A 13806-nucleotide genomic window follows, 5' to 3' on the forward strand; every position below is an offset into this window, starting at 1 on the left:
AATTTTCAATAAAAAAAATGAAAATATTACATCTATTGCCTGAGATTAAAGCATTGATGGGAGGCCCCTCATGGACTTTGGGGCCCATAACAATAGCTTAGTTTGCTTATGGCACAAAAACAACAAAAAACAAAAATCAACAGTTTATGAAAAGGTTTGATAGAAAACAAAATATCAGCATTCTAATCTATTAGAAAACAAAAAAAAAAACTAACAAACACAAAAACAAACAAACAAGCAAAAAAAAACAACTGGTGATTTGCGTTTGGTTTCTGAATTGTGAAAAGTGAGTTCAGTCTTTCCTAAGACCAGCAGGAAAAGGGGCAGACAGCTATTAGGATTTAAGAGCTTAATTAAATAACATACTTGTGTACAGGAGAATTTAAAACATGGACATAGGTAAAGGATGCAACACATACTTCAGCACTATACTTACACTTAGTGATTCTTGATTATAAGACGTTGACTACAAAAATTAAAGGCTATACATTAAATAACAGTTGCCAAAGCTATAAATTACCCAAGCTTAGAAAGCGTCGTGTCTAAAGTTTTAATGTTCTATGCAACAGCTCCCTCTGGTGTTCTTATACTTATCTGCAATACCCACAAACGAATACCACAGCAATTTGACGAAAGGGAAAAAAACCCCAAAAAACATTTATTGTTCTGTATTGTCTTTTATTTAAGTAAGTAATAATATAAATATAAATAAAAAAATAGCATTTATTTGAAATTTCATTATCCGTTCGGTTTCTCTTTTGTAAAGTTGTGCTGTAAAGTAGCGAATCTGTGGTTAGGAAATGAGAAACACGCCTTGAGTCAGGCAGGAACCCACGTGCTCACAGGAAGTAACAGAGCTTGCGTAGTAGTTAGCTTTCTTTCTTAGCTTCACAAATAAAGAAACAGCATTTATCTATTTTGACGGTTTTTAGGAGGTTTTCGGTCTGTGAACATCGACTAAAGATGTCTTCATTTAGAAAAGCGCTTAAGTCCCGACAGAGAAACCACCATGAGAGATCTCAGGTAAACATTTAAATGTTCTCTTGGTTAGCTAAGCGTTTATACTCAAATTTAAGAATTTGTGGTTGTGTTTTCGTTTCAAGACGCATTACTAGTAATATTAAATTCGTATTAATGGCTTCAATTTGTCCAACCAGCCTGGTTTTAGGAAAACTATGGGTTTGTTGGAGAAGAAGAAAGACTACAAGCTACGAGCAGAGTAAGTTCTGTTTTATTCCTTTTTATGGTTAAAACTAATACAAAACATGCTTATCACTGTGCTTTTTGATGTTGTTATAGGGATTATCACAAGAAACAAAACACTCTCGCTGCTCTGCGAAAGAAAGCTCTGGAGAAAAACCCAGATGAATTTTACTTCAACATGATCAGCTCCAAACTGGAGGTCAGAAGTAGTTCAGCATAGTTTTAATCATTTTATATAGATTCCTCCATGTCTGGATCTGACACAGTAGTTGTGTGCTGTGTTCTGTCATACTGACAGGATGGAGTTCATGTGATGAAGAAAACTGAGGAGGAAGTGACGGAGGAGCAGAAGAAAATGATGAGGACTCAGGACATGAGATATGTGGAGATGAAACGGGTTGCAGAGGCAAAGGTATGCATTTGCCTCTCTGGTTATTTCCACAAAGAGCAGTACTGTTGTACTACAATAAAATGAAATATTGTCATAAAGGGAATGTAATTATGTAAAAGTAATAATAATAAAACTGCAGTTTATAGTGAGAGTTCCCTTCTGGTATTAATAAAGTATATTCATTTATGATGTACATTTACTAAATAAATTAAATCCAACAGATAATTAAAAAAATTACATGAGACCAATACAAATATTTTAATACACCAATGTTACAGTCAGGATATAAGCTACACAATTATGACAAAAATCTCTGATTTTACATTAGTTATGTCGGTAGTCTGATGCACTCCACAGGAAGAGTAAGTCACAAGATCCAACTGTATTACTAAAAAGTTGAGTGGAAGAAAAACAGTGCATAGGAAACAGGCATATCTGTGACCGTGTGAGTATTGTAAAGCTTAATACCTTTTAATTTCTTGAAACTCAGAAGGTGCAGTTGACAAGCTACTGAAGGATTACATAGAATGCATGCACGATTTAAGACAGATGGCTTAAACATATCCCTGATAATAATGCCTTCTTTCCAGAAAATAGAAAGACTGAAAGGAGAGCTTCATCTTCTGGATGCAGAGAACAAACACAAGAACAAACACACCTTTTTTGTTGATTCCAAAAAGGAAGGTAAGTACAGAGGTTTAATAGATAAAGATTTGAATAGTGATTGCTTGGAAGATGATTACTGCTCACTTAGGTTGTGTAGAATAAACAGTTCTGCAGAATTGATTATGCAAGATCATTTTTTAGCTTTTATTTTTGTGCCCTCAGTGGAAACATTTAACCTGGCCAGCCACCTTGGTACTGATCCAAAGCTGGTGGATCGAGTGTACAACAGACCAACTCTGCAAACATTGGAGACCAAAAGCATCAAAGGAGCTGTGAAACCAGATATTATTAACGTTAGTTTTTACTGTGTTTTAGTTTTGTTTTTTTGTTTTTTTGACTAAAAATTCACATGTACTATTGACTGACAACTCCTTGTCACCTTTCTTCAGTGTTTTGGTTAATTATTTTTCTGTTGAGCCCAGTAAGGTAAAAATCCCTTATGTTTGCTTCACCTGTAGAAACTGGCCAAGCAGAGGAAGCATCAGTATAAAATCCTCTCTCAGAGGATTGACAGAGAAAAGAAAATGTTTGTCATCAGCCAGAAAATCCAGTCCCGTAAAGACCTACAGGTGAGTAGTGCTAAACACTTGAACACCAGAATCCTTATTGTCAACATATTTATTCTTCTATATTTTGTTTACTTTGGCTCCAGGATAAAAACAAGAAAGTGAAGGTAAAGAAGGAGACAACTGACAGAGCAGCCATTTACAAGTTTGAGTCCAAGAGGAAACGCTAAGAAAGGACAACTGAGGACCAAGTTAGTTTTTGGATAGGATGCCTACAAAGTACTGAACTCACCTTTGATCCCAGGAGATCCAGAAGAGAAAGAATTTTTTTCACCAAACTGTTGGGAATATTGCCATGTAGTGCATATTTATGCAAATATTTTAGTTTTTTCAAATGAAAATGTAAATGCAAATAAATTTCTCATTCAAGTAATTCAGTGAGAAAAGTTGTTGGCTTAGCTTACAAATGTCTGAGTTTTCATATTTTGGAGAACAAGTGGATGATTTCTGAAGCTGCCCTGGGCTGAGTTTGAAAAGATGCAATCTGATCATATGAGGTGCTTAAATGGTGGAAATATATTTTAAGTTACCACTAGGGGGCATTAGTGTTCTATGACTAAAAAAAATCTATCTAATAATTATAGAGAGAGGAACCCAGGATGTTACTTTCGTGATTTACATTTTAAACACCTTAAATATTTATTTTAACCCTATAGAGTTATTTAGTAGTCTTTACATATTTTAATCTAAATATGAGAAAATCAGTGCAAAAAATCCTTAACCAGATGTAGTTTTTTTCTGTTTTTCTCATTTTCTGATTCTATACTGGTGCAGTCACGTTCAATTGCAGTGGATTACCACCACGTTGTGTTTTGGGCCATAGCAAGATAGTTCAATAAGTAAGTTAATATGATTTGTGTTTGATAAATAACCATCTGAGTTTTTCAGATGCACAAAAATTGCACCTTTTCAATGGCCCATTCTGCCATTTCCTTCAGGTCTTGCTCAGTTGCTGTTGAAAGTTTTATAAATGATGGGTTTGTTTCTGGAAATTAAGTCACATTCACGACCCTACCAGTGGTGCCAATCAGTGATTTTTACTTTTCTGAAGTTGTATTTTCGCTTCAATTCAGCTTGCTTAGAACCTTGGCCAAGTAGATAAAAGGAGCTGGTGCCCTGAAATCAAGTTAAACTGTGTTGGTACATGTGGAAATGTGGCTTTTTAGAGCAAACAGCATCACACCAACCAAGAAACACAACTGATATATGAGGGAGAAGTGTAAAGTAGAGTTAAAATAAAAAACAATATGCCAAGCTTTAAACATCTGATGAGGCATTGTTCAATACATCATCTAAACATCCAGGAAAAGTTTAGATCTAAATCCACATTATAAATTTTGATAATAAATAGAAACTGCACAATACAGATGCCCTCCATTTAATCAGATTGAGCATAAGCTAATTTGCAAAGACAAACTGGCAAACCTTTCAGTGTCTCAATGTGCAAAACTGGTAGAGAGATACCTCAAAAACATGTAACTGCTGCCAAAAATTTAGTTTTTTATATAGAAAAAAAAACTTTTCAGGATATTATAGATAGAGCAAAACAACTAAACTATCAACAACTCATCCCATATGTGGGATGTGTTTACACTTCTGTGTGGTGTTGAAATTGGAGACTACACTGAAGATCTGGCTCCCAGCAGCAGATCACAGTGAAGCTGATTTGACTGTTCATTGTGGTTTCACCAGCTTCATAAGCAAAGCCCATCCATCACCTTCAACAGGGAGACACTGAAAGGAAAGGAAGGAGAGAGGGCAACGGACAAACAGCTCAGGATGAACCACTGTTCACCTTGTGTAGCTGTTTAAATTTTAAATTAAAGCCATCAGCTTTGAAATCATTGAAAGCTTGAAAACAAATCATTTAACCTGCGAGCAAGTGGTTATTTAAATGTTTAAATTGAATTATACAGACACTGGAGAGCTTTACTTCCATGTCCCAGAACTCGATCATTCATTTCAGACCTGATGTATCCTGAATGCGTTAGTGAATCACATTCTCAGCTTGTCCTGTGATACTGCGTCATGATGCCGAGAGAGCGTGCGTGAACCAGGACCCCCGGGCCCACTGTCCGTAAGCTGAGGGGGTGTAGGTCGTTAAGAGGAGCCCAGGGGTCAAAACACTGTATGCGCAGTTCCGGGACCCCTCCCTGACTATGAGACCTTAGCACAGACAGGCCTCTGTCTCTTCTCAAGCTCTTTTATTCCCTCCTCCACCGAAGGGGCTCTTACGCTGGGGTGCAGTGGCAGAGCTCAGGGGTGGGCAGAGTGTGACCTTCTGATTTTAAAGATATAAACAGGCATTCCTTCCATTGTCGTAGACCTCATAACTCATTTGGCTGCTCGCACAGGCCATTTTTCCATCCCATATGCCATCTCTAAAGTTAATGATCCGTGAGGTTTGTTAACGAATAGTCACTTTTTTGAGTGGGAACTGGAAGTGGAGGACAGAGTATTAACGGCACTGCTGCAGGGTATGACATTGACCCTGGTACTTTTGAAAAGGGAAAGTGTAGCCTGGTTAAGAGGAAGTAATGAACAAAAGAGCTTTGTTCACCAAATGTAGGTGTTAGAGAATATGATAGTCCAAATTCACACTTTAAAGCTTTTTTTTATTTTTAGTATTGTATTATTCAGTTGAAATGTCACAAGTTCTTACATTGAGATTTATTGTTTGCATCCTTCAGAGCCCGAAATTAGTTTTGTTTGCCCAGTCTTGTGGCACCACTACAGTTAAAAAAATAAGAGTAAACTGCTTGCAGTTTGGAAATGTTTGAATATTATGACAACTATCAGATTTTCTAGAGTGCTCTGAACAGTGTATCTGAACTAAAGCAGGCAACTATGTGAATAAAACCAAATCTCTTATAGATGCTAATAAATGTGTCATCTCCTTGGTGAAGATGTGTAATAAGAAAAAAGAAAAACGTCCAAAGCAAAAAGTACAAAAACAAAAAAGGAAAATCCAACCTTTTTTGAGCAATTTTTTACTTTTTATTTTTCTGCCAACAAGGGGGGTTTTGCTTGTAACAAGAAAAATAAGTTTCCTTTCAAAATAAGTTAAACTCAACGTGAACTCAAGGCACTTCTGCTTAAGAATCTACAAGTTTCTGTTTCCCTGGGGGGAAAATATGACACAAAACAGAGGGACCATTTCTTTTAGCCACTTGCCACCATGCACATGGAGCAGAATGGTAAGGGAGGCAAAAAAACAAGTAGTAAGCCATGGCTTACTGTGTGACACATTGGGGACACCAAGTCACTAAGTCTCAGTAACTATCAGAGACTATATACCTGTCTGTCAGTTTTCTGAGAGACATGCCAGGAACAAGTACTTTCTGTGGTCTTAAATAAACATAACATGTAAAGTTTACTGAACTACAAAACTGTGCTTTGTTCAGGTGGACCACCTCCTCATACCCATTGTTGGGTACAGAGGAGGATGTGTGAAGCTGTGGGTCTGGGAACCTTGCAAGGATGTTATCATTAACTTAAAAAAATATGATGCCATCTAAAGGTAAAAATTGGTTTAGTCTGATAAAAAACAAAAAACTAAAAGCAAATCTGAATTTGGTATTTCAATAGGTTAATAATCCAAAACACAAATCAGTCTGCTTTTCACCTACCAGATCTAAATCCTATGGGAAACCTGTAAGGTAAAGGTTTTTTTTACACATACTGACCTCAACAAACTGGTGTGCGTGTATATTTATATACAGATAATGAGTTGTGCTTCTATTTCTCACTCATAAATGATATAAAAACGTAGTTCTCCAACACTATTTTAACCTTGCACTTGCTCCTCTGAAAATCACAAGTGCAGCACCTTCATCCAGCTCCTCCACCAGGTTGCCCTGCATACTGATCTGAGGTTAAGGATGGTTAAGGACAGTGCTAATCGATCCCCCAATTACTGAGAGCTGAAGAACGAGAGGTGAGGAGACGAGAGGTAGCATGGGATTTTAGTGTTAGGGGGGTTCCAAAGGGACGATGAGAGCTAGTATTTATCTGTGAATCCCTTCTCTCCTTTAAGTTAAAGCTGGGTGTCATGGGGCTTTTGAAGTTGTGGAAAGACAGTAGGGACAGAAGAGTGGGGGAAGGAAGAGGCAGTGTCTTTCTCCATGCCAGAGGGAAGATGTCTGAAGGAAAATCTTTGCGGCCTTGACAGTGCCCCTGATGTGCATGCCTTTTTTATGTGTGCATGTGTGTGTGGATATCAATATGTATCATAGCATGTTTGTGTGGGTTTGCATGTGGATGCCCGAGTTAAAAGTCTGGCTCTTGCGAAGAGGTGGGGATCACAGAGCCTCCTTTTTAAATTGCCGCTAATGAGCCCTGGCTGGCGAGAGGTACTCGAATTGATTAAATTTGCATGGGAGCCTAAATCATGACAGGGGCCTCATACTTGTGCACCCCACCTCTAGATGTGCACACACTCACATTTATACACACAGGACCCCTGCTACGCCCCCTCCTCCCCATCAGACCTACAGGGGGTATCTCTCTGCAGGAGAGAGGCCCAGGATGCACCAGGGGGAGGGTGCGTGTACACACCAGTGTGCATGCGTGTGTACGTGTGTGTGGTGTTGAACGGGGCGTGGAGCTCACCCATCTGCCTCGGCATTACTGTCAGTCCATCATTCAGGGGAATGCCAGGTTCGTGCCTTGGGGACGTGTTCATTACGCTTTAACTACCGGATCTGTCCTTGTCTTGCAGCCTCCTTGTGTCATTGTCTGCCTCAGATTGCATGTATGTATATTTATGCATGCGTCAACATGCATCGCAACATTTCCTTCACATGAGGACTGGTATTTATGGAGTTTCAAAAGAAATCAGGGATTTAAATAAAACACACAAGAGGACAAGTTTATACAGTAAGCTGTGGGTTTGTCATGCCCCTTTTCACTCCTTTGTAATATTCTCAGCATCTTAATCCACCCCAACTCAAAGTTTTTAGTGTGTTTCTCTAACCTTCACTTCTCTAATGGGAATTGTGTGACAATGCATGATGAGAGCTGTTTCGCGTCTGCACCGATAGCACCGTGGTGTTAGGATGAATGTGTGCGTGCGCTGGCAGGGGGACAGCGCTCGTGCGTGGTTAGCTGGGTGATTGCAGTAATCAGATGGTTGTGTTAATCAGAGTTTGTTCGTCAGTGGCCTGATGAGGGGCGACGAGGGCCGCTGATTGTAATGCGATGCTTCGATCGGCATCTCTGACTACTTACGCAGACAAACTGGCAAGAGAATCATTATCATACAGTTTTGTCCCCCCCTTCCCCTTTTTGGTTATCCGCTCCTGAAAACACCATGGAAGAAGTGTAAACAAACAAGCAGAACAATACGGTGATAAATGCAGAGAAGTACTGTTTTACTGGAAAGATCCAAACTCAATTATTATTACACGGAACGTTTTCATTCCAGTGGACGGAGCGGCACATTGTGATAGGATGGGTTATATATCACTGTTTAGGTGTCAGTGTCACCCCGTTTGAATAACAAAGCCAGGGGGAGATATGCGAGAGGGGCTGGGGGACGGGGGATAAAAATGTGACCCCCTGGTTTATAGTCTTGCATCAGATCTTTGTCTACTCTCCCAACCTCATCCCCCTTTCTTTTTTTTTTTTTTTTTTTTTTGCGGGAAGGAGTTGCTGACGCTATTATGGCTGCCTCATCAGCCAAGTCCCTACAAGGGCTGATACAAATTAATTAACCTAATTAGAGACTGTGATTGCGGGTGTGATTATAGGGGATGGGAGCGAAGGGAGGGAGGGATTGGGAAAATGTGGCAGGAGGGATGGCTCATGGAGGTGGGGGTGCGCTGGCAGCCAGGGCCCAGGCGATGATGAGCCGGGAGGTGTGGGAGAGGAGCCAAGATGCTCTGCATGACTAATGAGGAAAGCCATAGCCAGATTCACTGCCTCTTTTTATTTTCTTGATTTTTTTTTTGTTTCACACATTTTATTTACTTTTATTTTATTGTTCTACTTTTCTTTATATTAAGCAAGGGCTGATACCCAATCAAATGTATTTGGGAATAAAAAATAAAAAAAATGTCACTGCATATCATTGACAGTTTTTGTAATAGACCAACACAGACAAGTATGACATGCATGGATTTAGTCCCTTACAATACAGTAACCCTATATAACATATTATAAAAGTTAAATAGTCAGGAGTATGCTACAACTTCAAACCAATCATAATATGGCTGTCCATCTATAGCTCTGGAGGAGCTGCAGAGATCCTCAGCTTGTTGAAATAATTCCATTAGAAGTTGGTAGACTAGCACACATCATGTAGGAAACACACTATGGTGAAACATAGTGAGTTCAGTATCCTGTTATGGGGATGTTCAGTTTAGCATAGACCAAAAAACAGGGTTGATGGGAAGAGTGATAGAGTTCTATATGACCTTCATGTCAGAAAAAAAAATCATTTCTGAATCTATGGAGTTCAGCTCTATACTGTCTCTTAACTGGACTCCCTGGAACAAAACTGCCTTGTGGAAACACACATAGAGTCGCACTCATACATACAAGCTCATGCAATATCTCCTCCTTTCATATACATTCTGAACAGAAGCTCAGCTTCAGTTGCACAGAATCTCTTCTTTACCCCACAGGCACACAACAGTAGAATTGCATTTTAATCTCAGTTTATTTGTACTGGAAACAAAACAAATGTAGTCCTCAAACTGAAGCAAAATATATTTTTATGCTGGCTTCAGCAATTCTAATTTTTGTAATGAGCTGAAGAAGAAGAAGGCTGAGTGTAAACACGTAAGTATAGGTAAATAAAAAGAAACACCTTAGAAGGTGCTGTTTAATTTTTTTGTTGTGCCTAGAAGTACAATAAATGCCGGTAGTGCTCACCTGCATTGTCAAGTTTGAACGTATGTATTTTTTTTTTTTTTTTGCACCATTCTGAATTTTGCCTTTTGAATAGTTGCTTACTTTCTTCATTCTGTGTTATCAAATATCTCCCCTGTCTTCTCCATTACTGTATTATTCAGTCTCAGGCACAGCATCCGATGCAGAGATACAATTGGAAGCTCACTAGCAGTAGGATGACTTCATATCACTACTCTAATCTGCAACCCTACTATTTTATCCTTTTTTCAGATAGTACTGTCTTCAAAGTACTATTACTAAACATCTTTAAGATGTGTCCTTTCAGTGTTGGTCCTTTTTGGCAGTTTTGTCCAAATTCAAACAAAAAAGTCAGGCCTTGCTGGCTCATTTTTTTTTAGCTTCAATAGTATTTAAATGATATAGAAGTTGACATATTCATGTTATCAACTACTCACCTTTAACAATTATCTGTTTTCATGCGATGTTTGGAAGGACAGTAAAATTGTCTTTTGGATGTCTTTTCAGCAAATTCTACTTGGCTGCCTTGTATTTCTCGCTTGAAGGTCTACAGCTTTAACTCTTAACTATTTTACATGTGAACATATGAAGGGCAAGTGTTCAAGGAAAAAGTAAGAGAAACAGTAAGAGGGTAAAAATCACTGCAAGAAATATGTTACTATTGTTGTCATATGCCCGTGAATATAGCATATACTGTGCCTATGTTTCAATAAAGAAGCCAATTTTGGACTTTAAATAAATACTAATCATTTAAAATTATTTTTTTTTCAAACTGGTTTCAAACAGAAAATTGGCTGTCTAAAGATGTTGAGGGATTTTTCTTTCAAAAATGTTTGTCTTTTGGTTTAGAAACAGTACAGATAAGCAAGAGCCCTGTCAGGTGGAAGGTAAATACAGCACTTAAGGATTCCCCTTTCATTCTGTGTTTATACGTTTTAATTAAATCCCAGAGAAAAAGAGGACAGGTGAGAGCGATAGCCCTGCAACAAGCTGATGCTATCAGGAGTTCAGGTAAAACCTCTGGGAGATATACTACAGATCATGTCTATGTGTACACAGAGCACATACACACAGTTGTGGAAATGCAGTATATGTTTAAGCATCCACATATTACATATGAATGCCCACATCTACAAAAAAAGTATTTGTGTGTTTGTGTACATGTAGTAGTTTCTTTGCAATGCTTTGCCAGCTAAACTGTTGTAGCGAAGCCGCTATCAGGTATTTACAAAGAGTCATGAATATGGATGGGTGGTGAGATGGGACTGATGTTTGTCCTCTAAGAGAGAATGTAAGGAGAATGTGCTCCCTTCCCTGAAAGATCAATTCAGAGCCGCTCACGGAGCCGGAGCAAGAGCTCTGGAGTTAGGTGGTGCTTGTGGTTCTGGATAGATGGTTAATGAAATGGGATATGGAGTATCCACATAAAAAACATGTTAACTATCACTCCCAGTTTCAAGATGAGTATAGATTTGCAGAGTTTCATTGTAGACCTTTTGATATGGAGACAACATATTACATGCAAAGCTGGACAAAGCTGGCTTTGATGTTTCTGAGCACCTGTTTACTGAATTGATAAATCTGGGAAGCATCAATCATTTAGATTAATGACAAAAATGCTGTCAAATTTGTTGGATTTGATAAAGAAATAATTTGATGAGTGTCATAGTCGTCTATGAGCATAGCAAGCAATTTAAATTGCTTGCTATGCTCATACATGACAGTAATTTCATAGACAATACTTGAAATATTTGGCTGTAAAACATGTGGCAGCTGGAAGTAAATGATCAATCAAACAAACAGGGACATTCAGACTGAATTTTACAGAATGACATACTTTGCAAAGAGCTCAAAAAACATCATTTCAGTAAACCATCTATTTTAAAATGAATCTTCTTCGACATAGACAACCAGACCCACCATGCTGTTCAAGAAGCAGGACAAAACACATGGAAGACATTATGAGAGTATAATTATAAATTTTTTAATTCCCATCACATTTGACTATGTCACCTACCGTATAGACTGACTCCATTTGAACCAAACTTATTACCCATTTTTAAAGCTATGTCTCAGTCATTATCTTTCCAGGTAATGCATGTTCAATCCAAGGTTGTGCTACTGATTTCCTGAATCGAACATTTGGTTCTTTACAACTGACTAAAAAAGTCCATAGCAGAGGTCGTTACACTGAAAAAGGGATCAGAAGACCTGGAGCATAGGGGCAGGCTGCAGCGCTGTAGTACAATGTACCTTTCAATGCTAATCACTGAGTCATCTATCAGAGTTAATATGTGGGCGCTAAGCAACCTGTACATGCATTAGACCTACCCAATTATCATAATGGGTTGGTTTTTAATATGGTTAATAGGCTGGCACGACCTTGCCCATTCACTGAGAAGGTACATGAACCCTGGTGATGTGGGATGGACATATTTAGAGACTAAATGACCATTAGAGACTTTTAGCTGTTATGGGTCTAAAGTAATGCATGTGAAAACGGGAAGCTCGATTGAAGGACAGTCTGCTAAATGACAAACAGGAACATTTATGACATAAAGTTGATGACATTAAAGTGGAGAAAAAGCAGAAAGGGTGACGTCTGCTGCACAGAAAGGATATTATTGTTTGTTTGCTTATCTGGATGCGCATAAGGGTACAAAAGAATTTTTAGCATGCAGCCATCTTCACATCTGAGAGTGCTGCTGTCGGAGCACCCTGTGGGCACCACTGGGGAACTACGTCAGCGTGGGTGCAATGTGGTCTCAAAAGGGCGGCTGGACAGAGATGAGAAGGGACAGAATCTGAAAAATGCGCCTCCACAAAACCCCGGGAGGGGTTAACATTTTGGTTTTCTCTCAGTCTTTGTGGTGGTGGACAAATGATCCCAGGAGTCGGACAATAATGTTTTTTATGGGACTCTAAATGTTGAGCTCAACGAGGTCATTGTGGGAGTGTAATGACCAACACGTGGCCAGGCTTGAACTCCAGCAGCCTCACAGTTGGTCAGGGGGGCAGAGGGGAGGAGAATAGGTGGGAGTGGAGCATGGAGTTGCCCCTCCGGGTTTTCTAACAAGTCCTCACTTTGTTCGTATGGGCAACAAGAGCCACTCAGAACAAAATACCTAGATGGTAAAACTATGTCAGGCCTGAGCAGACTTGGTCTCGTAAACTAGCCGGAGAGATAATGTTTCTTTGGTGCTAATCTGTTCCTGGGTGCCCACGCCGTGGACGCTGGTGAACAATGCTCCCTTCCTGCTTCAAACAAAAATCCTTTTCTCAGTTCCTCTTGTCAGATTTTACTGCCTATCTCTCTTCTTCTTCTGTGTATGTGATTTATCTGCTCTAAAGTCACAATAAAGAACTTCACTGTAGTCTAGCTCTCCACGTCACAGTCATGTAAGAAAGCTCTGTGTACGCTGAATGGAAGATGTTGATACATCATATTATAAAACAGAACTGCTGATTGCATAAGGAAACAGCATAAGATACTGTGTCAAGCTGAGAGTTAAATTTTATTTTTTTTATTTTTCTAATTTATGACTGATCCATATTAAAATGACCTGACTTTGAAAATAATATTCTCCCAGAAAAGCTTTGTTTTTGAATTGGATTAACATTTAGGTCTGAGCATTGAAAGGCCTATTTTGGATTCCTAAATAAATACAAAACCTTAAACACTTTCACACATTTCAATAGTGGTTAACATTTATTTGAATGTTGCATGAGGGGGAAAAAAACAAGTTCAACAATGTCCCCTGAGCTGCAGTCTCACTGACCACTTTTACCTATATCAATGAAAATCTACATCATCCTTATGAAAAAAAGTTATACCCTAAACCAAATAGAGCTAATTTTCCTAAGCCAAGTTCTAAATTATGCATCAAATTATCATTAATTCTTCTTTGTTAAAACTTAGCTTGGCTGGGGAAAAACTGATGATAAAACTGACCAAACTTAAAAGGTTTACGACAGGATTTAGTTATAGGTTTTGACAAAAACTGATGGTCATTGGATTCTTCTCAAGCAAAAAACAAACCACCACTAACCAAACAAATGTTCAAGGAGCAGCACCCATAGATTTACTGGCACTAAGTAATGAAGAAG

The 13806-nt window shown here is 38.7% G+C and overlaps 1 protein-coding gene across 1 annotated transcript; it reads left to right on the forward strand.

Annotated features, from left to right (window-relative positions):
* Window positions 1-836: 836 nt before the first annotated feature.
* On the forward strand, window positions 837-4692 carry utp11 (UTP11 small subunit processome component). The gene is made up of 8 exons (XM_055046997.1): window positions 837-1023; window positions 1158-1219; window positions 1300-1402; window positions 1502-1615; window positions 2185-2278; window positions 2423-2553; window positions 2719-2829; window positions 2913-4692. The coding sequence occupies exons 1-8, from the start codon at window positions 964-966 to the stop codon at window positions 2994-2996; spliced, it is 759 nt and encodes a 252-aa protein (XP_054902972.1). The 5' UTR covers window positions 837-963; the 3' UTR covers window positions 2997-4692.
* The last annotated feature ends 9114 nt before the right edge of the window (window positions 4693-13806 follow it).

This window comes from Poeciliopsis prolifica, unplaced genomic scaffold, assembly GCF_027474105.1.
Source record: "Poeciliopsis prolifica strain line A6 unplaced genomic scaffold, Auburn_PproV2 SCAFFOLD025, whole genome shotgun sequence".
Classification (NCBI taxonomy): Eukaryota; Metazoa; Chordata; class Actinopteri; order Cyprinodontiformes; family Poeciliidae; genus Poeciliopsis; species Poeciliopsis prolifica.